Below are 25,820 nucleotides of genomic sequence, written 5' to 3'. Positions count from 1 at the left end.
TTTAAAATAACGTTCCCTTCACATCCTCTAGCAAAGATGAATCAGTGCTGTTTCTCGACTCTTCTTTTGACTTTTTTGGCTCGCCAAGTTAATTATTACCAGTTCTGCACAGAATTCACTGCCTAAACTATTTATGAATTTACTAGTTTTCTCTCTAATGGAAGACAGCTCCAAAAGCTAAGGATAGAGGTTATGTTCTTTCAAATCAGGGGTGTGTCTTAAGGGGTGGCACTGGAACCCTGTGAAATATGATTGCCCCCTTGTGCCCCCCCCCCCAATAGCATTGAGTACCGTCACTCAGAGCACTGTCAATCACTGCCTGAATTGCAATGCAGGAACATAGTACCATGTTTTTCAAACAGGAGGAGAAACACAATACAAACACATGCCCCCCCTTAACTGATGCTTGGTCCCCCCAGTGCCACCACATTTAAAATATTCTAGATTCACCCGCGTTTCAGACACAGGGAAGAGTTTAGGGGCTGTCTCACTGTCCTGTGGTCTGCACTGTAAACCCCATGTCCTGTGGTCTGCACTGTAAACCCCATGTCCTGTGGTCTGCACTGTAAACCCCATGTCCTGTGGTCTGCACTGTAAACCCCATGTCCTGTGGTCTGCACTGTAAACCCCATGTCCTGTGGTCTGCACTGTAAACCCCATGTCCTGGGGGAGTGTTATTTGCTGCCACTGTATACCTGTATATGGATTGCATGGTAATAAGACCCACTTGACTTGATTGAGAGAGACGAGAGACCTGTATCATGAAATGAGATTTCTTGGTTAGCTAGATAACTTATCAGATTAAAAGTACACTGTTAAACTGCTAAATGGACTTTATCTTCATTTGCTTACATTTAACCCAGACTGACTTTAATCTGACAGGTTATAGGCCTCAGGTGGTTTGGTGTGCAGTTACTTTACCCCACCCTGTCTTATCCTGTTTACCTTACTGTTCTTCTGAGATGTTCCTTTGGAACCTTATTGGTACTGAGCAAAGTGATCACAAGTCCCGTTTGAGCCTTTCTTAACCATCAGAGCGGATCAGCTTCCGGGTCCTGATAGAGAACAAGGTGGTGTGTGTCCAAGCCATTTCACTGCTCTCTCAATCAGAACCTCCTTGTTGTCATAAAACGAAACAAAATAGATATGTTATCCCTTCAGTGTGACTGATCATTTTGGCAGTATTTTTGTCCAATTTCCTGAAGCAATTTAAGACTTATTTCTGTCTTATAAATACGCCACTTCAAATCTGGCACGAACTTCATTTATTTTCATCCACCGGATGGAAGGTCTGTCCACATAACTTCTGCAACATTTACCAGCTGCTGAAAAGACCTAATAGAAACCACAGAGAGGGCCTGGCAGAGGAAAAGGAACCACAGAGAGGGCCTAGCGGAGGAAAAGGAACCACAGAGAGGGCCTGGCAGAGGAAAAGGAACCACAAAGAGGGCCTGGCGGAGGAAAAGGAACCACAGAGGGGGCCTGGCAGAGGAAAAAGAACCACAGAGAGGGCCTGGCGGAGGAAAAGGAACCACAGAGGGGGCCTGGCAGAGGAAAAGGAACCACAGAGGGGGCCTGGCGGTGGAAAAGGAACCACAGAGAGGGCCTGGCGGAGGAAAAGGAACCACAGAGAGGGCCTGGCGGAGGAAAAGGAACCACAGAGGGGGCCTGGCGGAGGAAAAGGAACCACAGAGGGGGCCTGGCGGTGGAAAAGGAACCACAGAGGGGGCCTGGCGGAGGAAAAGGAACCACAGAGGGGGCCTGGCAGAGGAAAGTTTTGAACCACACATACTGCTATGAAACTATTAGGACTTTGTCACAGTTTGTTAACTAACACAAATGCCCAGATTAGCTGCTTTTAAACATGTTGCCTTTTAATGGAGAGAAATAAATCTCTGTTAAAAAAACTGCATTATGCTGCAGAACACCCACAGCACACTAAAGTAGCTTCAAAAACATAGCTTTTTATAATATGTGCTGAAAAGGATTGTTTGTAATAAGGAATCTTATTTTACATGAATAAAAACAGTTTCTATTCATAGATTTTTTTGTCTCACCTGACAGGCAGACGGGCAATCATAATTTTTAGAGGTACATGGAGAAACGAGAAATTATTCCACTGCTGCAAGAGATGGACTGGAGAGCTCAGCCTGACCCTCAAACACACGAAGACACTCACCTGACATGATGATTATGTGCCTTTAAAACATTCAACATGGCAGCATAAAAGCTGCTTTCTTTCCCCCAGTGGGCTTGGGATTCTTACACTCAGTGTTCCCAATTAGTTCAAAATGCATAAATCTGGGGGAAGAGCCTCTGAATGATACTCTGAGCATAGTGCATCTCCCGTTTCTCAGAGTGGCCCGATTCTTTTCGCTGTCATTTCACACGTGAGATCTTTAATACTGTCCTACTTCAGGTGTCAGAAGTTTCAGCTCTTAAAAACAACAAGCAGGTGTGTGACATTGTTGACTACAGTATCAGTCATAGTCAATAAATGCATATATTAAATCAGGCGTCTCCAGCCAGAATAACTAAATCATTTTATACCAAGATGATCTAAATTAGTTTATTATAAACATTAAAAAACTATTTACCCACAAAAACTCGTTCACACCTCGTCCTCTCACTGTTTTTTTAAGGCAGTCTCCATGAATCTGATTGTATTCCGTTTCTTTTCTATAGTAAAGTTGCCTGTAAAGCACAGTAAGACAGAAATGGCCTTTTTATTTACTAGAATAATAATTATACTGATTGATTGTTATGTGTTATGGACTCAGACGGATTTTGTGCGAGGCCGAGGCATGATGCAGGCAGGAAGGTGGACGACCCACTTGCGGCTCACCAGACAAAACGGGGCTTATTTAAACAGAAAAACAATAGAAATAACTACAAAAAGAAAAACAGACCACGAGGGGTCTAAACTGAAAAGGGATGACTAAGGCTAAACAACAAAATGATTATGGGTTATCAGGAGCAGGTTGACAGGCATATAAAGAACTAAACACAACTATCTTTAGCAACATGTAAACTTCACTGACATCCAACAGTCACAATGACTCCAGGAAGATCAGAACAGGATCAGGAACAAGAAAATGAAACACTAGGGAACAAAATACAAAAACAGAGGAGGCGGGATTCGAACACAACAGCAGGGGAAAACTGACCCTGAACAAACTCATCAGGAAGAACAGCTCCATCACAGCGCTGACCCTGAACAAACTCATCAGGAGAGCCAGCTCCATCACAGGGCTGACCCTGAACAAACTCATCAGGAAGGCCAGCTCCGTCACAGCGCTGACCCTGAACAAATTCATCAGGAAGGCCAGCTCCATCACAGCGCTGACCCTGAACAAATTCATCAGGAAGGCCAGCTCCAACACAGGACTGACCCTGAACAAACTCATCAGGAAGGCCAGCTCCATCACAGCGTTGACCCTGAACAAATTCATCAGGAAGGCCAGCTCCAACACAGGACTGACCCTGAACAAACTCATCAGGAAGGCCAGCTCCATCACAGCACTGACCCCACACCCCAGGCAGTTGCAGAGAAGCAGATGCTGACAAAAGTGGAGAAAATCAATTATTACCACCCACTCCTGGGGGCGCTGTCTTGAAGCAACTTTACCCAGCAGCTCATTCCACCAGGGATTCCTAAAAAGCATGACTGCTTGCAGCCCTCGGGCACAACAACACCCCCCCCCCCCCATGTCCTCCCCCCTTCCCACCCCCACCCATAACACATCAGTATTTTGTCTTTAAAACAGATAGGACTAGACACTCACTACATTAATTTTTTGTACTTTGTTTTGCAGTATCTGTGCACTTTAAGTACTGCCTATTGTATGCAAAGAATTAACTGCAGAGATAAATAAAGTTCATCTTATCTTATCTTAAACACTGGAGCCACAAGCTGTTTGCCAGGTGTCTATATTCATAATTAATCTGAACGCCAGCAGCTTTTGCTGTACTGTACTGCTGAAAAGGTAAAAGGGGTTAACCTGTCTCTGAAGTAAAAGGGGTTAACCTGTATCTGAAGTAAAAGGGGTTAACCTGTCTCTGAAGTAAAAGGGGTTAACCTGTCTCTGAAGTAAAAGGGGTTAACCTGTCTCTGAAGTAAAAGGGGTTAACCTGTCTCTGAAGTAAAAGGGGTTAACCTGTCTCTGAAGTAAAAGGGGTTAACCTGTCTCTGAAGTAAAAGGGGTTAACCTGTCTCTGAAGTAAAAGGGGTTAACCTGTCTCTGAAGTAAAAGGGGTTAACCTGTATCTGAAGTAAAAGGGGTTAACCTGTCTCTGAAGTAAAAGGGGTTAACCTGTATCTGAAGTAAAGGGGTTAACCTGTCTCTGAAGTAAAAGGGGTTAACCTGTCTCTGAAGTAAAAGGGGTTAACCTGTCTCTGAAGTAAAAGGGGTTAACCTGTCTCTGAAGTAAAAGGGGTTAACCTGTATCTGAAGTAAAAGGGGTTAACCTGTCTCTGAAGTAAAAGGGGTTAACCTGTATCTGAAGTAAAGGGGTTAACCTGTCTCTGAACCTTGTTTCGTTACCTTGTTCAAACGCTAGCGCAGTCCTCTGCAGTTCCAGTTTGTCGATTATAATCTTCTGGACCATCCAGTTTTCTTTCATTTACGCAGGAATGTCAGAGATGATGGGAGTAGGGGGGCAAATGCTATTCTTCAGGATGATGGTCTTCGCAGGTTCGGTCGGCAAGCGTTTGCTCTCACGAGGAATTCCTCATATGTTTTTGGGGGTGTGAGGTTGCGAGATTGAGAGCTTATAGTATTTTTGCCCCTTCGTACCGGTAGGAAGGGCTCCTAAATGATAGAGAGCTTTCAGTCAGTATAGTGCTGATGTGAAAAGTAAATAAGCAGTCAAATCTCTTACTAGACTAGACTGTTGAGTATGTCATCTCAGCTCACACTGACTGAAAAGACATTTGTCAGCGTGTTGACTGGAATGGGCTGCTTGACTGACAGCATATTGAACTAATAAAGGTCTTTACAGATGTCACCATTCTGTTAATGATTTATTGTTTTAAGCTCTTTCAATTTGTGCTCCTTTATTGTTAGGTAACCTGAAATGACAAATCAAGCCTGAGCATGCAGTAAAAAATATCCTTCAGCCCTTACCATAAATCGTTTAATATAAGGAACATATAAAATAAGTACCATGCAAAGCAGTGACTCATAACTATGGACTCATAACTATGGCCTGTCAGGATAAAATACACTGCATTTAGTACTATTAATGTCATTATTGGCAGCAACCCCAACCCTTCCCAAGCATAAATGGTTTTACACCTTGGTTACGCAGATAACAGGCAGGAACCAATAACAAGGAAAGCCATGGAAAATATAGGGTTTGTATGAATTGTTAACAGCGTCTTCTAACATTTATTTCTCAGCAAAGACACCAGTTTGTCCTTAGCAGAGCCCCCCACCCTAAATTAAATTTAAAAAAAAACAAGAGTTGAATGAAGCTTTACGGCACTGACATCTTGACCCAATCAGTCATTATTTTGGTGGGGGATTGGGCATTAGTGGCCTTTCAGAAAACTGTAAGTGTCAGTTACTGTCCTTAGATTGTTCGTTCTGGGTGGATGGTCTCCATGCATTAACAGTAAATGGGGTGGGGGCCACATACACAACGAGAATTTAAGCTGAACATCTCTGCCGCTTATGGCGATTAACTTCAGCCTGATGACCCTGTGTCAGCTGCTGTCTCAGCTCACGCGCTCGCGTTGTTCTCCTGGGAGAGAAGGACTTGATGTTTACAGCCCTAAACATAGTACTTTTCTCATCAGTTCCCGTAACATTTCGTAAACTATGTGCTATTTATATTTTTTAAAAGTAAACAGGATAAGGTGTGCAACATTTTTTCTTCAAAGTTAGAACAAATCATCAAAGGTTTCGTAAAACTGATCTTTGTATTTACGATAATTTGCAGTTGGCACATTTTGACGATAAAATCTAATAAATAGGTCTACTTCATTTCATGTATACCTTTCGCTAACTGGCAGTGTTAGCTGCATCCTGAGCAGTTTACACCATAGATTCCCTCACTTCGAAAATCTTCCCCATATGTTCTCATTTTCAAGAGGAAATGAAGAACTGAGGGACTGGAAGAATGGACACACCAGTAAATAGACCACCAACATAATTAAAACAAAGATCCCAGGCAGATTTTCGGTTGTGGGACCGGCCCTGTCTTTACTCCCAATCAGCAAACATTAAGACAGCATATACGTGCTTCAAGCGGTCAAATAAAATCCAATTCCCGTCAGTCTTTGTTGATAAACATAATCCCTTTATCACAAAATATTTACCACAAGTGACATTAACCAGCTGTTTTGAGAGATGTGCATTTACTTGGAAAAACTGCTCAATAATTCACCTTAAGTTCATAAATGGCTGTTGCTGTTGTGTTTAAATGGAGTAAATAAAATGATCTCAATGTGCTTGACTGCTGCGATGAGATGGTGAGGCGCTGAATCAGTCATAAACACATCGCTCAAGATCGTGTAAACCTTGTGGTGCCGATCATTGTGCTTTTTTGTGGAGGTGGGGAATAAAAACGCACCGCAATTTTGCCTGGCAGGCCGTCCACAGGTACTGATTACCTCTGCGGTTCCACCTACATGTGTGAGCCATTGTCCTGGAACAGGGAGAGCCTTTTTCAGGGGTGACTTCCAGAGGTGAACTGGCAGCAAAAAGCACCTGGGAATTTGCTGTCAAGTGGCCCCAATTTAATCATTTGCTGAAGGGGGGGGGGGTTCCCCTTGGTACATTTTGATGCCAACTGGCCCACTGGGAAATTTCCCAAACTTCCAAATCATCAGTCTGCATCCAGTGTCTACCTTCACACTCATTTCATTATCCTGAAAAGCAGCGTGTGTGACATCTTCACCGCGTCTTCTGGAGAGGCAACACATGCACGTGGCGATCAGAGTTGGGCCCTGACTGTAAATAATCACTGAGCGTGCGCAGGATATGCATTGTTTTATTTGGCTCTGCAGTTATCATGTGAAAAAAAAGCATTCTTGATTCAATTAATTGCTTGAAAATCTGGCAGAGCAGCAATTGCTCCATTGGCAGTACAGCTTAACAAAGCTGTGCGCATATGAGGCCTGCAGTGTGGGGGCAAATCCTGGCATGGGCACGGTGGCCAATTGCTAGGGTTACCACCTAAGCCACGTGAGGTAGGCCGCTTTGAGCTAGGACAGGATTTGAAAACTACCATTTCAATTTAAAAAAATCTGGATTTCACTTAAGCACTGAGTTCATACTGTGTGCTGATTGGTCAGTCTCCTGTAATCATGCATGTGACACTGTTAATGTGAAACAGCTGGATGAGTCTTTCAATCAAGGAAACAAACCGGTAACCGTGCAAGAAGAACTGAACTATTCAGTCAAGCACAGGAGCCTTTCAGTTTTAAGGTAGTTTCTAAAACCTGAAGTGGCTCACAGTGTCCCCCTGACATGGATCAGGTGGTCACCCTGCCGCTCCGGTACTGATTCAGGCTCCAGGGACGGGTTTGCACCAGACAAGCAAACCAGGGATACTTAGTACGCATGAAATGTATTACTGTCGACTGTAATTCCATCGACTCTGCTTTACAATTTGTGATGAATCACATTTGCACTCCATGTTCATGAAAGGATTTGTTTAGCTTTGAATATTGCTTAAAGGCAACTGATGAGAATGCAGACACTATTATTTACTACATTTTAGTATTAAATTGTAACTCTACAGCACGTAGAAGAAAAGCGTTGCGCTAACAATACAAAGGTTCTGGGTTCAAATCCCAAGGACTTCACATAAATTGTAACCCATCCCTCTACTGTAAGATTCTTTTAATAAAAGCATCAGATACATGGGCAGATGTATTGATATTTTTTATATGTCTGGCCTGGCTGTGTGTGGGAAACCATGTTCTGCCTTTGCTTTGATTCTTTGGAAAAATGTATCAGTAAGATCTGTTTGTGACGGCCATTAAGAGCCCACAGTATCTGTCCACACATGTAATTAAATACTGAGCTTTTTATCAGTTACAGACTGGCAAGAAGATTCCATTTTCAAGGAACCGTCTCCTACAGTAAAAGGTGTCGTCCAGTTAACCAAGTGCTTATCTGGAAAACACTATTCAGGAAAAAGATATATAAATTCAGAGCTAAAAGTGAAAGCACAGCAGTGAAGCGGCCACGGAAAGCTCACTCAAATATTAAATGTATATGAAACTTAACAAGTGTTAAGTCTGGAAAGTCACACAACCAATGGCATGAAAGTTTGATGTGGGGGAGAGAAAATGTAATAATTCATTAAAATACAGGTTATATATTTTGGGGGATGAATGAAGCTAAATTAAATTGTAGGGGGTACATGTCCCGGTCCTTCCAACCCCCCGGTTCCTCTGTCCCTGCGCACAATGAGCATTAGTGCTGGTTCCTGATTGTACTTGAATGGTCCTCAATGTCATGTCCTCAGACTGAAAATGAGATGATATTGAGACTGCTCTGGGTACACAGGTTCAGACCTTTACAATTGCAGCCACACTTTTGCATCGATCTTGACTTAAAGATCTTGAATAGTTTATAGCTATTCGTATAGACCCTCCCCTCCGTGACATCACCGGCTGCTGTCAGGTGACACAACCTTTATATAAAGGTATTTAATAATGAAACCATCCTGTTATTCTCTGCCTAGATCCTGTAGCTTCTGAAATAAGGTCCAAGCCCCCCCCCCCAACCCTGCATAGAACAAATGGGTATTGAAAATGGATGGATGGATGGACGGATGTATGGATAAACTGGTGGATGAATAATGAAACCATGAAACCATTTATTCTAAATAAAATACAAACATTTCATAGCATTTCAGAGTTTGTGTCCTCCCTTCTAAATTAGGTATATTGGGGGCAACAGATTACAAGGTGGTTGTAAAAGTAGAATGAAACCTGAGATTGCAGGTTTAACTCCTGGTTTTGTACCACTGAGAAAGACAATTATTCTAAAATCCATCCATCCATCCATAAGCACTTATGCAGTACATTACTGGAGTGAACCAATCACAATAAGTGCAGGATACAAGGCCAGAAGGTCCCATCGTCCTGAATGGGATGCCAGCCTATCACAGGGCACAGGCTGACATAGTGGGGGCAAATCAGAGACCCCTTTTCACCTAAATCAAATCAAAAACATTTATCTGTCACATCACTTGACACTGGGTAAGTGCAAAGTCCCACAGCAGCAGTGATTACTGCAAATAAATCATAAAACAGAACGAGACAGCACTGCAACAGGAACTACACTGGAAATGACAATATACAGCATTGTACTAATAGATAGTGTGCAAACTGCAACAATAAATATATTAAATACAAGGAACAGTTGTATAAATTCGGAACTGTCAACTGGAACGCCACCTGAAGTCAGAATTATGACTCGCAAAGTTCGAGGAACCTCTGGAACCCCACCCTCAGAATTCAAGATGGCCGCTCCCTTTATCAACAGACATCAAGGCTGTAGGTACAGTATATACTGTTTATTTGCACTTACATCTTATTTGTGGCTCATTAAATCGGTCGTACACACAGTACTGTCCAACCGCTATCTGTGGATATATTGTTACAGTGGTTTTATGCACAAAATACTGGGTAATCTGTTGTTATAAACTGAACATTATTGCTAATAATGGCTAACAATGAACCTGACTGGAAGTGGGGCGTGTTTCGGAAAGCAGGACTTCTTGCTTAGTTGGATAACTTGTTGGGTTTAGGGTAGCCTGGGCTAAATGTTAGTGAACATTTAAACACGAGTACCTTATATCTGACAAGTGCCTATATTGGATGGCAGGAGGAAACCAGTGTACCTGAAGGAAACCAGTACAAACATGGGGTGAACATGGAAAGTCCATACCCTGGAGGAGCCAGGCCGCAGTGACAAACACTAAACCTGCACACCATCCCTTAATTTAAAATGCTCAAGTTAAATATCCAACTATGAATAAACAGGAAAAACCTCCTCATTATAATACTCTGATGTCATATTACCACAAACCATCGGAGTCTGGACCTGATCTCCATTATTTTGATTGCTTTGCAGTGTCTATAAACTGATGGTATCTATCACCCAAACTGGCAGAGTGCAGTGTTTGAAGTTTTTACTGTAGAACCTGATCATTCACACTGGAGAGAAGTTTCAGCAGCCCAGCCAAATTTTCACAATTCTTTGAAGAATGATTTAAATGTGGTTGCACAGAGACTCTTAAATCAACTCAAGAATGCACTAGCTGTTTAAATAATTTGCTAGTTTGATTTCTGTTTTCAATCAGCAACACCTCATTCAGTTAAAAACATATATAACTCAGAGGGTAACTTCCAATTAGGACAGCAATGACTTTGAGTTAGCTGTGAATAACTTAACTGTAATCACCAACAGGTAAAGAAAACAGTATTTAAATGATAGCTCCGTATATTTAAGTGTGACAATCAAACCTAATTTATAACAAGGGTATGGGCACAAGAAAAGTACATTTAAAAACAATCGACTCACTGGGGGGACACTGATGTGTGTTTGGACACGTTGTAAATTTTCAGCCAGCTTGTGCACTAGCCAGCATTCTGTGTGGAATGTGACCCCTGATCTGGTTCTGACAGCTCCTATAATGGGTTTGGCTGTTGGATAGGGATGCACAACGATATTTTCATTTTTGATTGACCCTAACAAGAATGTGAGATTCAGAATGTCCCAAGTAGGCTGGACTTTTTCTGACCATTCAAGCATCAAGTTGGGCAAAACCAGATATACTACTACAATATTTCGACTTTACGGTGGGTATGATTATTCAGTTAATTACATGAAATACTCAACACTTTATTCTAAAATAGGCTTTGTGTTAATGACATTGCCTAAGTGTAGGCTAATGGAAGTGTGTTGAGCATGTTTAAGGTAGGCTAGGCCAGGCTATGATGTTTGTTAAGTTAGGTGTACTTTATTAAAATGCATTTTCTTCTTATGATATTTTTGCCTTATGATAGGTTTATCAGATCGTAACGCCATCGTAACCTGGAGAGAGGCTGTATTTTTAGAGAAATGTGAATCTATGTTTGAGGAGCTGGTTAGGGAGAAAGGGCTAGACCAAGAGTAAGACAGACAGGCAAAGACAGACGGAGACACATACAGAGATAGGGAGACAAACAGACAGTGAGAGACACACATGTACAGAAATAGGGAGACAAGGAGAGGGGGAGACAGACTGAGACAGACAGGCAGAGAGAGAGGGAGACATACAGAGATAGGGAGACAAGGTGAGGGGGGAGAGACTGAGACAGACAGGCAGAGAGAGAGGGAGACACATACAGAGATAGGGAGACAAGGAGAGGGGGGAGAGACTGAGACAGACAGGCAGAGAGAGAGGGAGACACATACAGAGATAGGGAGACAAGGAGAGGGGGGAGAGACTGAGACAGACAGGCAGAGAGAGAGGGAGACATACAGAGATAGGGAGACAAACAGACAGTGAGAGACACACATGTACAGAAATAGGGAGACAAGGAGAGGGAGGAGAGACTGAGACAGACGGACAGAGAGAGCGGGAGAGACTGAGACAGACAGACAGACAGACAGACAGAGACAAACTCATGCAGAGATAGGGAGACAAGGGGGGAGAGAGAGAGAGAGAGAGAGAGAGGCAGAGGGAGAAAAGCACATAGAGAAGAGAAAATAGAGAGAATGAACAGAAGAACAGAGCCGGGAGGGGTGGATGAAATCTTGTATCTTGTGGTTTGTGCCTCATTTCCAGGAGGCAGTGAGATGCTTCCCGGCTGTATAGTCAGCTCTTCAACCCCCCCAATCCACCCCACCCCAAAGTTCAGGTTCAGGTACAGTGCTAAATAGTTTGGACTTTAATAACCATGACATCAGTCCAATAGGCTGCACTTTCAGATTAGCATATTTTATAAATGTGCGGTCAGGATATTCACATTATTACATGATTCGTCATGCTTCAGGTGAAAAGGAACAACTGCTCTTTAAGTGTTTTGAAAGGGATGGATTTATCAGTGCTGCATTAAATTATTAAATAATTGGCTTTATCCGAGGGAAAGGTCAAAAGTAATATCTATATCTATCTATACACAAACGGTTTCATTTATCTGAGCTTCCAGTCGAAAAATAGTGTCAGTATTTGTATATAATTCGCTAAGTGGCAGTATATTACTCCAATACAAAACAAATTGTCTAGCTGCTTCACTAAAGCTCACTGGAACTTCTTAAAGCGCATCGTAGGATATACACCTTTCTGTTGTTGCGGAAATATGATTAACTATTGCACAGGAACAACACACAACCCAGAACGGCAGCAGAGTCGGTGAAGGCAATGAAGGAGTCAGTCACACCGTGCATTTCCCGTTGTTTAAAGGGAGTGGTGCAAAAGAAAGTAAACACAAAGTGGAAGTCAGCACATTTCCAGTCCTTGCTGGGTCGGGTGCGATCGCCGTAAAACTGACGCTCGTTTTATCGCGTTACACTAATGTCCTCACTTGTCATAATCGCTGATAACCGCATATACTGTATTGATCTGAAATGGTGACTGTGTGAAATATGAGCGAAGCATACTTAGGAGCAAATTAAGAGACAAAAGAGCATTTCACATGCGTCTGTTACCGATCGCCGCACTCGGTTACCCTTCACGGAAAACGGATTGACGGAAAAGACGAGTGGGGGGGGGGGGGGAGCTGTACAGCACGGATCGACTCATGACTAGGAAAATAAAATGTCTTATTTCGAATCCGGTCTTAACGTGTTTCTAATTAAAGACATGCCGGGATAATCCACATGGGACGGGTCCCCGAGTCTACAGCACAGGATAAAAAGTGAGAGTCCCCCGCAGAGGGACTGACACTGGCACGGACAGGAGTTTGTGAGCGCAGCGCTTCTCACCCTCCAGCAAGAGAAGATGAACAAATCAAATATATAAAGCCAAGAAACCTCTTTGGGCAATGGTGCAGTGATTGCTCTTGGAAATTAATGTGGATAAAACAGCGCCAGTTGAAATTTACCACCGTGTAGAACTACCGGGCGCTTTGGGACTTCAGTTGCGAGACCGTATACACCTGCGGCAAGAAACACTACGCTACAGGTAACTAGGATCACAAATGGTATAGCCTAGCCTAGATGTACTTATTTCGCCGAAGTTTGTGATATTATTATAGGCTACGTGTTTAAGATTGTTGAATTTTCTTTACATTGAGAATAAACCGCAATGTTTTAATTTCATAATAAGCTTATTTTGATTTTACAAATTTACAAAAAAATATTTTAGTCATCATTAACGTAAAATTATTGCTTGGTTGCGATTTTGTCTTTATCATGAAAAAAACGTAAACAAGGGAGTTTGTATTTCATGTCTCTGGATCGCTTCATTCGCTAAACAGTCATAATGGATAAGGAAGTTTTCGGAAATAGCCTACTTCACGTCTGCTCCGCAATGTGTTTTTCGTGATAGCTCGTATTAGGTGTATCACTGCTAAGACCACTTAAATTATTTCAGGTTTATAAAAACTAAATAAATTTATATATATATATATATATATGTATGTATATATATTAGAAGCGAGCTCCAAGATCTCTTCAGCAGCGATGACCGGGCTGCGCAAGCACAGTGTGGTGGGACTCGTCATCTTGCTGTGCACGGCGGGGTCCTGCAAGTACAGAGCCGTCACTAAAAACCACAGGGACGAGAAAAGTGTTCTGGAGCAGATGATGGACATTATGAAACGGATAAAGGAGCAGCAGCAGGAGGACAGCGGGGAAATCACCGTGAGCATTGCGCTGAAGAAGCAGAATCACTCGTCCGATCCCATGGAACTGCAAGAATATAAATCTCATAAAGACGGTCATATTCTTGGTGAGCAGTCGTAAATTAACAGTGGGGAGTTCATATGTGCTTAAAAAAGATTCAAAGCTTTTAAATTACTGTGGCATTTACGGTGTTCGGTAAAAGAAGAAATATTTAAAGCGCTTTTGGCAAATGTCAAAAATCACTGGTCGAAATGGATGGATATCGAACGGTTGTAAAAGTGCAATATCAGAATCAGAATACTTTGATTATCCCGGAGGAAATTACGTATTTTTTTTCCTTACCAGACCAAGAGCGAGTTGTTTTTCACTGTCAATTTGTTTTATGTTGCAGAGATATTCCCAAGAGATCTAAGAAAGAAGGATAAGTTTATAAAACATTTAACAGGTGAGGCACGGAGAGTCCGTGAGGGTCGGCGCGACCGGGGGGGTGTGACGGATTGCCTAGATGTGCCGAGTCCGACAAGCTGCTCTGTTTTTCCCCAGGGCCTCTGTACATTAGTCCGAAGTGCAGGAAGCATGTTTACAGACTATACCACAACACCAGAGATTGCACGGTTCCAGCATGTAAGCTTTATTTCATGTTATTTCTATAGCTATAGACTGAAGGACTGGATTGCAGCGGGGAGGCCAATTTGCGGGTCGGAGCGATCCGCTGGTAGGCATACTAAATCAATAAGTACTGATTTTTTTCAGACTACAAAAGATGTGCCCGACTGCTCACAAGGTTAGCCGGGAGTGCGCGATGCACGTAGAGTTATCAGGTAAGAAGTGGTCGAATTTTGTACTTGCGTGGTAGAAATGCCTGGAGAAATATGCCACTCCCTCCAGGTTTTAACTCATTTTAAGGCTGGAACCTCTTACGCATACCTCGGCTTGTTTGTTTATATTGTTAAATGCCTTACGTATTAGACACATATTTACAGCATGACAGAGGTTCTACTCAGAGTTAATTTTGTATTTTGCCTTTGCGGTTTAATGGTTTACAGTGATGACCACAATCTTTTCTCTGCTTGATTAATTGCGCAAAAATTGTAGGCCTGCCCATGAAAAATGCTGAAAAATATTTTATGGCTTTTTAATTCCTTTCAGTCGTTATACATATCGGAACGCCAAGTTCTTGTCTTTTTATCAACTTTTCCACACAGCACTTGTCCTCAGAGTACGGCATTAAAGTCAATTTTACCTCCCCTTTTCAGATTTAAACAACACCAGACATGTGTTGTCAAGTTCCAGGAAGGACAGAAGTGCCTTGGAGTGTAAGAGAGAAGAGAGCCGAGGCGCAATCGATGAATATCCCTTCAGTGACTGTGGGAACAGAGATTTATTCTTGTCCTTGTAAGTTTTGGCACTGTTGATGGCAGCGCATTCAAACAGTATGAATCGAGGATATAGCCTAATAAAGTGTGCTCCTGTCCTGCTGCCTAAAGCCACTTCCACCAAAAAGACAACTTTGTTGTTGTTGTTGAAGAAGAAACGACACACGTCGCGTGTCTCAGATCTTGCCTTCCTGGCTGTATTTTTCTAACAGGTTTTTTTCGCGCCCTAACTGGCAACTACCTGACAAGAAGATTGTCTTTGCTCAGTAGAACCAGGAGTTAAAGTCTGATCTCACCGACAGTGGAGATTAAATTAACTAATTATTCACTGTGTGATGAGGCACTTTTCGGCTTGGACGAGGGGTCGATCAACTAGCTGGATAGTTTACATTCTGCAAAAGAAAAAAAAGCAAACTATTTCTTTTACATTTGGTTGAGAGCCATATATTTATATATGGCGGCCTCTCTCTTTGTACTTTAAATGTGTAACATTCTAGCTATTGTGCAATATGTACATAATGTAAAAAAATATAAAAAAATGAGTGTTTGGTATATAATGCGAAAAGGATGTTGGAATATTTAAAATGAAATATTTAAATAAATGACAGGATTGCTACATGCTGGGTTTTGTTTTTCTTCATTTTTAATGTCAATTTGGACCTGCCAGCTTTACTGATGTCATGACGTCATTCGCGGTTGCCGCGAGTTTAGCAAACTCAGTCTTAGGTTTCTGGCTGAGCAGGTAGGTGCAACTGAATCACACATACAAGTGGAGTTTCATCCCTCTCCCTCTCAATCACACTTTTGGGAGGAAGCCATAACAAAGTACCGCTGTCCCAGCAGTCACACCTCCCATCCCTGCTCCTCAGCACGGAAAAAGGGGACACTGCTGCAGCGAGGCAGGGCCCGAAGTCTTCTGCAATCTTGCTGGCTTGAGAGAAATGCACGTTCCAGCAGGACACAGCAGTCAGGCCCAGGAAGGTCCTCTGGGAGGCTACGAAAACTTTTATCCAAAGCCAGGTACATTTTTGAGAGAAAGCAGTATCAGATAGTTTCCAGAGCTATTGGGTGTTAATTATGCTAAAGGGCAGATGCACTCTGCTGACTCTAGGATTTGAACCAGCAACCTTCCGATCACAGGTAAAACTGAACCCCATCGCACCCAAAATCCATTCTCCTTCGAGTCGCAATTGAACCAGTGACCTATAAACGTCCATCTTTATGATTCTACAATCCTCCACTTTGCGAGCCGAGCTACAGAGGGTTCAGATAGTTCAGATCTGTCCGTTTGCATTTATTAGTGAAAACACAGAACCACTTGAGATGCCAAACAATCCTTCTCCTAGTGGTTACTCAAGGGCCTGATTCTTGTGCAATCCACTATTTTTTTCCACCCTGAATTTCCAGTGAATGCCAAGAAAAATAATCACACCCTTATTTGAGCATTCAGGTCTCAGTGGTTCAATTAACATTTTTCTAAATATAACACTAATATATTCATATATATATATGAATTACATCCAGGATTTTGAACAGTGTCAATCTAACATTCACTCTTGCAGCTCTGGAAGGAGATGTTTTTTATTTTGATCACAAAATGAAAGCTGACCACAAGTATTTATGAACCAAGGGAGATAAATCTTGATTTTTACATTAGCGATGATTTTACTGCTCAATATTTTTTTCCATAAAACTACTGACAGACAAATCAATGTTCTATTAAACAATCATGTTTTTAATTTAGATATTCAACATAAGTGATCACCTTCATATTATAGTTTTAACTAGCAGTTGATAAAGCAACAGCTAACGAGAATGCGACGAAAGTGCATCGACATTTCTGTGACGTTACTGACCAACACCACTCAGGCAGAAGCATCAAGAGTTGTTTTCCAAAAAGGCTTTGCAGCATCTAAGACACTGATCGTAAACGACTTCAAAATCCTTGTCACTCCCCTAAAGAAAGAAAAATATTCAACAATTTACTACAAATATCGTTTGAACACATAGTTTAAATATTAGTATTATAGCTAATATTAAGAACTTCTATGTCTAGTTTTCTAGTTTCAAGAGACAATGGAAATCTTGCATTCAAAAAGTATTATAAACATGGCTATATTTTTAAAAAGGTATAACAGATTATAGCCATGTTTATTACACATAATGAATGCTCTCAGCTATAATGCATTATAAATACTTTCACAATGCAGTACAAAGCATCCTTAATTCTGACCAGTACAATACATGGGTATAACATGGGTATAAATATTTATAGCTGTGTTTATAATACTTTATAAAGGCATAATAATGCATAATAAGAGTATGTATAATGCAGTTATACGACTCCTTTAAGTAAAGTGTTACCAAGTTAACTTCTGTTCTGAGATGGCAGACGGGGTTTTCAAAAAAGGCAAGGATACCCAAGGCCCAGAGCAAAGCCCTGACACTTACATAATATGGGTCATTGATGATCAGCTGCTTCTGAGGGTCGTAGCTCCCAAGGAGCTCGATCTTAGCTTTGCAGTTCTTCACCGCGTTGGCTTTCCTCTTGAGGTCTCTGTGTCGAGAAAAATGCAGTCATTGTGTCGCCGTGATTACGGCATCTTTCAGTTAGACCGACATCATATGGTGCAGCGAGGATTAAGGAAGGGCAAGGATGGTTCACGGCCCACAAAATCAACCCTGTTTTCATCATGCGCCACAAATCTCAGGTTTAGCAGTAAGGGATGATACTGTCCATTTCTGGAGCCACACAAATTACGTGACAAAGTGCTGTCTGCGAGGACAGGGCCCTGCTGGGCTGTTCCGGGGCATGGGAAACTCCTAGCAATACCAAGCCTGTAGTCAACCCGAACGCACCCAGGGGACATACTCATCTTTAAAAGCATTCAGACATTGGCTCTGATAACATTCAGTCGACCTCTGCCAAGGGACCATGGTAGCCATTTAAAGTCTCATAACGGCCTGAACATTTCGGAATCTGAAACAGGGAATGTCCAGGCCTAAACAGAAACACCCCCTAGCTTAAACCTCAGGGAACTGATCACTACTGCAGGGGAAACGTCCAGAACTCCCCAGGATATGCAGATCCCTGTGAAGCCTGCCCCGCCCCCCCCCCCCCCCCCCGCCCCCAGTGGAACTTCAGCTACCCTCTAAGTAAAAAGCAGTGGCCAGTGCAGACAGCAAGCTGTAGACATTTAAATAACACTTAACGCTCAGGTTTGTACCCAGCAGAGACTATGTGAACAACGCTAACTGACCTACAACGGTGCCCATCTCCACCCGCACTTCAGCTAGATACACATTAGTCAAAATTAACACACACACTTTTCTCCCAAGGCCTGTAAGCTGATTATAGAACAGGATCCACAGAAGCACATGACAGAGAAATGTTCAGAGCAACAACATATTTCACATTCTGCGTCTAAGAAGTTCATAGTGCTGGACATTCAGACTTTTAAACTTAATTCAACTGTGTAAAAATTTCTGTGACTCAATTACTCTAAAAAAAAAAAAAAAAAAAAAGACATATTTAACACACAGACACATATATGTCAAGGCCTAGACAAAAATGTAAATTGCTCATAGGTTATAGAATTTACAGCACAAAAACTGTTTTATAGTGCATTTTGATTACGATTTTTTTACACCCACAATGCATTTCTGTAGGTATAACCTGCTCATCACTCATCAGTCTTGTATGCTCCATTCAGAAAATACAAGTTTTGTCTGATCTTAACAGGTGTCTGAGGTTTTCCCTGTAAAAATGGCAAATCATTCTTCAGTACTGGGTTGCTAAGTGCAGATGTTGGAGGGAAAGACTGAAATGTCACCCCCCATATATTAGGCAAGCTGCAAAAATATCATAAAACTTTGTGAAGGGAAAACTTTCGCAATCCGACAGAAGACAACAGCTTAACATATGCACATACCTTAAATTGCTTTCATCCATGCATAGAATGTAGTCAAAAGTTTCAAAATCTCCTTTTGTCACCTAAAAAAACAAACATCATTTTAAGAACTAATATAGGATTACAGTGAGTCTGCAGCTTATCCCACGAAGCACAGACTACTGAAAGATGGATGATGGATGACCTGAATTAAAAAATTAGGTTAATGGCTGTTTAATTTAAAATAGAAAGAACTCATTTGTAATCCACACAATTTGCATGCAAGATAATAAAACTATAGTAAGAAACTGATCACTTATGCTTTAAATAAAAAACTTGTCCGACAGTGAAATGAACAGCCGCGTGGCTGAGGGGAGGACAGAGACCAGAGGAGACCATCTTTCACAACCCAAATCTTCTCCCTACCCTCCTGATGTCGCGATACGCTGTTTCGTCCTGCACGCCGCTCCAAGGCCATGAATTATTTTATTTATGAGTTTGTTCAGTGCAGAAACTGTCAGATAGGCAGGTCTGGCACGCAGAATCCTACAGCACTGGGACACGTCTGGTGTATATGGGGGCTATTCCAAGGAACAAGGTGCTTTGGGGTGGAATAGCTGTAAACATGTAAGAGGTGCATCGGACTGGTTCACCTCCGAATAAAGCAAGGAGGACCATTCGAGAGTCATTATCGGCATTTCTGGCCGGAGACATCTAACAGCTGGCAGACATCATGACGACTCTTTTTTTTTTTTCCGGCTGATGGGGCAGATGAGGGTGGCACTATTGTGTGGTGGAACTGAACTGCAAACACATGGATGGGCAGGAGGGCACGGTAAGCCAAGCCGCTTCCGTGGAGCATACCCAGTGTTTTCAAAGTCTTGATTAATGCCAATAAGATATTTGGAGGAAATGATTAATACTTGTCTCTCTGGACAAAGTCAAGCACAACCCTTAATGTCTCCGAAATTATACCCTCCATGTAATTTTTATGTATGTTTTTTAGTGTACAAATATTAAGGAACAGAATGCTAATTCCAGCGAGATATTTCACATCATGTGTTTTAGTAAATTCCAAACTATTTAAATTTTTCTAGATCTATCAGTCAAAGCAAGTACAATATGAAATTTCTCAATAGTGACAGGTATCAGAACAAAAGAAATCTATTACTATATTACTTCTCCCTGATAAAACAATTCCCAGGACATTTAAAAAGGTATATTTAAAAAGGTATATTCACCAGCTACATAGCTTCAGCCTTTTAAAAGACAGGATAGACCATCCTGTTCTGGATTACTGACACCGCAATGTGAAACAAAACACGTCTCGGGGGTCGATTCTGCCCCCTTGGAAAGCAACCCAGCTCTTGTTCTTCAGAGGACTGAACAAAGGTTGGCTTTACATTTAAAAGAGAAAGCTGGACTGCAGCTTCCCCAACTTTATGACACTGGATTGGGGATAGGCAGAGTCGATACTGGAGCTGGAAACCATTTGTGCAAGAGCTACAGTAAGCGCTGTTCTCTCTTAGCGGGAAGGGAGATGTTCTGATCTGACTGAGGCCTGAGCTTGGAGGCCTCCTTAAAGCAGATACTCTTTCATATCCATTTAACTTGGGGGAGACGATGGCTGTCCAATGACTACGTTTATTAAAAGCCACCTCTTTTAAATAATAATGTTGGTAAGCAGTCTCATATTTATCCTAACAGGAACATGCACAGATCATTAATGTCATTACGTACTTCCCAATTCTGTTTACACCAACACTCACCCGTGACCCCAAAGTGCAAAACTCTCCTCTGAGTTCCTGTTGGCTGCCACTCACATGTTAATTCCATTATTCCCTCAAGAAAGCCAACGGCCCTTAACCACGTGCCTGAGACATCACTGCAGTCTCAGAAAGCTGAGATCAGCGTCCTAAAATCCACATACTGATGTTTGCATTGTCTGCTCTTGAAGAAATGGCTGGTTTTGAATCTCAGTCCGATTTTATGGATTGAATGACATCATATTTAGTCCAAATCCACCTAGACACCAACAGGAGCGTGTCTGTTTACCTGTGATTATGGGGATTTCATATCAACTCATGCCATACTGATTTCCTCTGCCCCACAACACCTCAAACCACAAGATACATAAAATAAAGAAGGGGTCAATTTACCTTGTATGTTTTACCATATTCCCACAAGCTCAGGAAAATAAGCATGTGCTCACACACACACACACACACACACACACACACAGGCAATGACAGGGGACGGTGGCACATGTCGATGTACCTGTCGGGCCCTGTGATCTGTCTCAGTGACATGATTCCTGAGGCAGGCCAGAGCGCGGCTGTCTGGTGTGCTGCCCGTGTTCCAGTCGGACACGGCGCCGCTGTCTATGATCCACTGCAACAAAGAGAGGCATCGCTAGCAGCCCATGTTGGGGGGAATGTCGTACCTGCCTGGCAATGTGCCTCATGGGGACGCCGTGCTTCTGCATGCAGGCCTGCCCCCGATGGTCGGGCGGGCTGCCTATCTCATACGTGGAGGTGGCAGCGCTGTCGATCCTCCACTGCAGGGGGAGAGAGGGAGAGAGAGGCGGGCAGAGAGATGTTCCGACCGGGGAACAAAGACGCTCTCATCGACGTGACAGGGGCCGTCAGGCACGTGTAAGCCAGCTACGCAGAGGCACGAGCAGCATGGTGTGGCGGAAGGAGTGCAGCGCCTGCCAGATTTTTTACAAGCTGTTTTTAAAATTTAACCTAGAATGCGAGGCTGAAGCGTTACCCTGTTTCCGCTGAGAGACGTGCCACGTGACTCATTTCCCCGCGCTTACAAGTTATCTTAGGTCAGCGTCTACGGTTTGACTTCTGAGATTCAGATCGAGCTCTAGGTACATTTTTTTCAAACTGGTTGGTTCGACTTTTAAGAAATTCGAGTTCTAATGAGTTCGAGAACTGAGGTACCACTGTATAATGTAACGTAAAATCACAGTATACTAACAGAGTTAAACACTGCTTATGCTTAACTTAAAGCAAACTTGTGGTTTTCCTTCCATCCACAAGGTGTGTATCTAGACACCACCAGCCATATGTATGACAACAGCAGGGGTGCAGCTGTTCGCATAGGAGTGAGTGCCGAACGCGTCAAGAGGCCCAGGTTTCACAGGCTCAGAAACACTTACATCATCACCCACTCCGTTTTCGGTTGCCATCTTCTGGAAGACTGCTTCAGCAATCGGGGATCTGCATATATTCCCTTATGGAGAGATGGAGGTAAAGGTTATCTTCAGTAAAGGCAGGTTGTGATCACTATTCTGCACCAGAACTCATTCCTCACTTTATGCAGACAAAGGTCTGTGTACTATGCTGCCTGGGACTGGCTAGAGCTTCCCAACATCCGCAACTGGGATAAGCGTTTAGAAGACGGATATATTCAGACAAAAGACTAAAACAGGGAATGGAGAAAATCCATGTCCCAATGATAGGTGTGCAGATTGTGCACCTTTATCTAACCGAATTAAGAAATTAATAATTTAGAAATAATCTTATGTGTATAATGTCAAAATTTGTCTGCTAATACTTTTTTTACATTAAGATTTCAAGTTGTTCCAAAACCTACATTCCTAGAATCTGGGCAAATGGTCCTTCATCAATGAGATGCACATGTCACAGGACACCTTCAGCTGAAGGTTTCCCTTCCACGTCCCAGCAGGAAACTTATGATTTATCTGGCCAGAGTGCTTAATTTGAATTGCATTTCAATTGCCTTAGGTTAAGGTCTAACCCTATGAAAGACTGACAAAATGAAAGCTATTGAAAAATACTCAGGCATTTAAAAAAATCTGCCAAGTCATGATAATAACAACAGCTACAGGGCCACTTGGTTACAGGCCAACGACCCCTAAAAGCTTCGTCCAGTGAAACGTCCAGTGTTGATGGCTGATATTTCCATTTGCATGTCACTTGACTCTGCAGTCACAAATACACACAATCTACATGACGCTCAGACTAATTTTCACATTATAGGACAATGATAACAGACAGTGGCTACTTAGTGATGTAATGGCAAGTTTTCTGCTCCCAGATACTAAACCTAATTCTGCTGTATTATTTTTATCTATGTATACAAGTATTTCTTACACATACATGCAATTCCAAAAGCAACAAACACACCCTGAAACCAAAACATGCAACTTAAGTCTAAAACTAAATTGACTAATTTGACCTTCAGATTAGATTTGAACTTCTACTTAAGTGGGAGCACAATATTCCACAAAGGTCATACTACTAAACACTGAAATTCAACTATTTTATAAAATGTAACTCACTGTCTTAGTAGCAAAGATTAGCATCAGCATTTAAGTTTTTTGTATAGGGGTACATTTGATCGTTTAAACCCTGAGTGTATGACAATCTGCTATGTCAACCAACTTCCATGTCAATGAACAACGTACACAAAAATTAAAACAACAGCTTTACTTTAGCGTCATATAACATATAAACAAGTGAAATTATAATGCCAAGCACTAGTTTAAACGCAATTTCAAGTTTAGTTCCAATCATCAAGCCGTAACACAGTAAGGCTGTAAGTAGACTTTAAGGAATAATTCATGACAAACAGCCAGAGGTTTATCAAATGTTTTCAGTCAATTTACAGTATTTACACGCTAATCTAACAACCTCTCACCAGATCAGCTTGGACCAGCTAGAAAACTCCAAGCTTGCTGCCAAATCTGTAGTCAGTTGTAAACTGGCGCAATAATAATGTGGAATGAAAGTAAAAAGGGTTATCTCGTTACAGTTTTATGCCTCCTTTTCGACTCATTCATTACGAATGTCAAACAGCTATCGGCGCTAGCATCTAGTAGCGGACAACTCCGTTGTTAACGTCATTCTGCTGCTTTATTCTCTGACAGCCCTGAACTGTAACATTATTCCTGCTAAATTTTAACAACATTGGATCCATGCGTTTCCCACGTCCATGTGCAGACGCAGACGAAGCAGCAGACTCTTACCTAAACATACGAACAGAACAGACTTCCTACTGTTCGACGCCATGTTTGCCTCGTGTGTCCCGTGGTCCTTCCCTGAACTACATCATACGCAGCTGTTTTTCGATAAGCCTGATCGGAAAACTGTTTAACAGCTTACGTTTTATGCTGAAGAAAATCATATTCATTTTTACTTGACATATACATTTATGAATATTTAAACAAATAAATTATAATTACATATTGACAAACATTTGTTTTGGAAGAGGGTTCTGTTTATCCATTTGAAGGCTAATTGAGCTGAGCGTTCAAGACCCATGACGTCACTTTTTTTTTAGCGAGAAAGTTTCCTCTTTCCTGGGTGATTCTCATGAAGGTTTCGAAGATTTCAAACATGAAGTATTTAAAAAGACTTGCGTCAACATTTTTAGCCATTAATAACCAGGTCTGAAGTATTTGTAAGGGTAAATTTTAAATCATTTACAGAAAATACATTTCCCAAAACAAATCCTTATACTCATTACCTCAACAGTATGAAAACATCAAGACTATTAAAGTCAAAACATTTTCAAAATTTAAAAAAATGCTTATTGACAGTCATGTTGAGTTACTTGAAACTCTGAAAATGTATATTTTTAAATTAATTTTTAATTTGATTTTGACTGATCTTCTGTCATTACCGCAACATATTTCACTGAACCTTGAAATATTTTTGAAGTATTGTGGCAAACCTGAAGGAAAACAACATATAGATTTTACACATGGATTTAAAGGCAAACTACCTTACAGTTCGGTGTCTTACCACATTGTGTTTCCATTGTATGTATTTGGGGTTTGGTGCGATCGTTGAGTGCATATGTTACCGTCCTGTTCAAGACCAGAATAAAAATCGTGTTCTGTCCCGGTAAGCAAGTCTCCTCGTCCTTCACTACGCTCACGATGCTTCGGTCCGCCTGGCGCTACAATATTATACAGTTCAGTTCTTGAACTCATTAGAACTCGAATTTCTTAAAAGTCGAACCAACCAGTTCGAAAAAAATTACCTAGAGCTCGATCTGAATCTCAGAAGTCAAACCGTGAACACCGAGCTAAGATAACTTGTACGTGCTGGGAAATGAGTCATGCGGCAAGTTTCTCAGCGGAAACAGGGTAACGCTTCAGTCTTCGCATTCGCTGTGATAGCATCCTGCATGTTTACACTAACTGAATACATATATTTAGACAGTAAAATACATTTAGACAATGATAGACAGTAACAGTAATTATTATTATATAATAAAATACATTTAAAAATAAAGATTTCTTATTTATTATTTTAATATTAATAATAAACCATTAAAACGTTTAATTATAATAATATTGTCCTGCCGAGCAGGGACGGAACAGAGACAAAGGCGCAGACGTCAGGGTATCGGGGAATACGGGGTTTAATTACAGGTAACGCAGACAAAACGCAGACGAACAATAAAATGACCGGACTGGGGAAACAAACTGAAACGCGGACGAAATACAAAGGAGTAATGACAACAACCAGAAACAGCTGATCATATGGGGATTCCACACGGGGTTAACGAGTGGGCGTGGCACACGGAAGAAGCGGACGATCGGGGCAGGACACATTGTTTGGATACATTTATTTTCTTACTTTACAAATTACTGTTTTGATAAATGTGCTTAGATGTGTTTAGTACAGTATATGCTCTTCTTGTTTTAGCATTTTGTGTTTAAAAAAAACATATTTCGGTGTAATTTTTTGGGGCCGGTGTTCTGTCGATATGTA

General features: G+C 41.7%; 2 protein-coding genes and 1 long non-coding RNA gene across 6 annotated transcripts; 1 reads left to right on the top strand and 2 right to left on the bottom strand.

The window, feature by feature from the left end:
* The first annotated feature begins 12,226 nt into the window (after positions 1–12,226).
* Positions 12,227–15,788, top strand: alkal2a (ALK and LTK ligand 2a). Its single transcript, XM_023807010.2, has 6 exons — positions 12,227–13,134; positions 13,606–13,902; positions 14,188–14,241; positions 14,340–14,420; positions 14,550–14,617; positions 15,053–15,788. The coding sequence occupies exons 2-5, from the start codon at positions 13,635–13,637 to the stop codon at positions 14,606–14,608; spliced, it is 462 nt and encodes a 153-aa protein (XP_023662778.1). The 5' UTR covers positions 12,227–13,134; positions 13,606–13,634; the 3' UTR covers positions 14,609–14,617; positions 15,053–15,788.
* LOC111841334 (uncharacterized) lies at positions 13,609–14,343 on the bottom strand. The gene is made up of 3 exons (XR_002837643.2): positions 14,139–14,343; positions 13,814–13,862; positions 13,609–13,696 (listed from the first exon to the last, which is right to left on the bottom strand). It is a non-coding gene; the product is annotated as an uncharacterized lncRNA (long non-coding RNA).
* A 945-nt stretch (positions 15,789–16,733) lies between the features above and the next one.
* On the bottom strand, positions 16,734–24,172 carry acp1 (acid phosphatase 1). 4 transcript variants are annotated; one of them, XM_023807003.2, is made up of 6 exons: positions 24,065–24,172; positions 22,232–22,305; positions 21,506–21,619; positions 19,105–19,166; positions 17,624–17,729; positions 16,734–17,128 (listed from the first exon to the last, which is right to left on the bottom strand). In XM_023807003.2, exons 1-6 carry the CDS (start codon positions 24,105–24,107, stop codon positions 17,051–17,053), a joined length of 477 nt encoding a protein of 158 aa, XP_023662771.1. In that variant the 5' UTR covers positions 24,108–24,172; the 3' UTR covers positions 16,734–17,050. The 4 variants fall into 4 exon arrangements, with proteins under 4 accessions (XP_023662771.1, XP_023662772.1, XP_023662774.1 ...); XM_023807004.2 differs by lacking the exon at positions 21,506–21,619 and adding an exon at positions 21,340–21,453; XM_023807006.2 differs by lacking the exons at positions 21,506–21,619; positions 24,065–24,172 and adding exons at positions 21,340–21,453; positions 23,737–24,022.
* Between the last annotated feature and the right edge of the window lie 1,648 nt (positions 24,173–25,820).

Source organism: Paramormyrops kingsleyae, chromosome 19 (genome assembly GCF_048594095.1).
Source record: "Paramormyrops kingsleyae isolate MSU_618 chromosome 19, PKINGS_0.4, whole genome shotgun sequence".
In the NCBI taxonomy this organism is placed as follows: Eukaryota; Metazoa; Chordata; class Actinopteri; order Osteoglossiformes; family Mormyridae; genus Paramormyrops; species Paramormyrops kingsleyae.
Note: the sequence above shows the minus strand (reverse complement) of the source record. Positions and strands in the feature narration are given on the sequence as shown.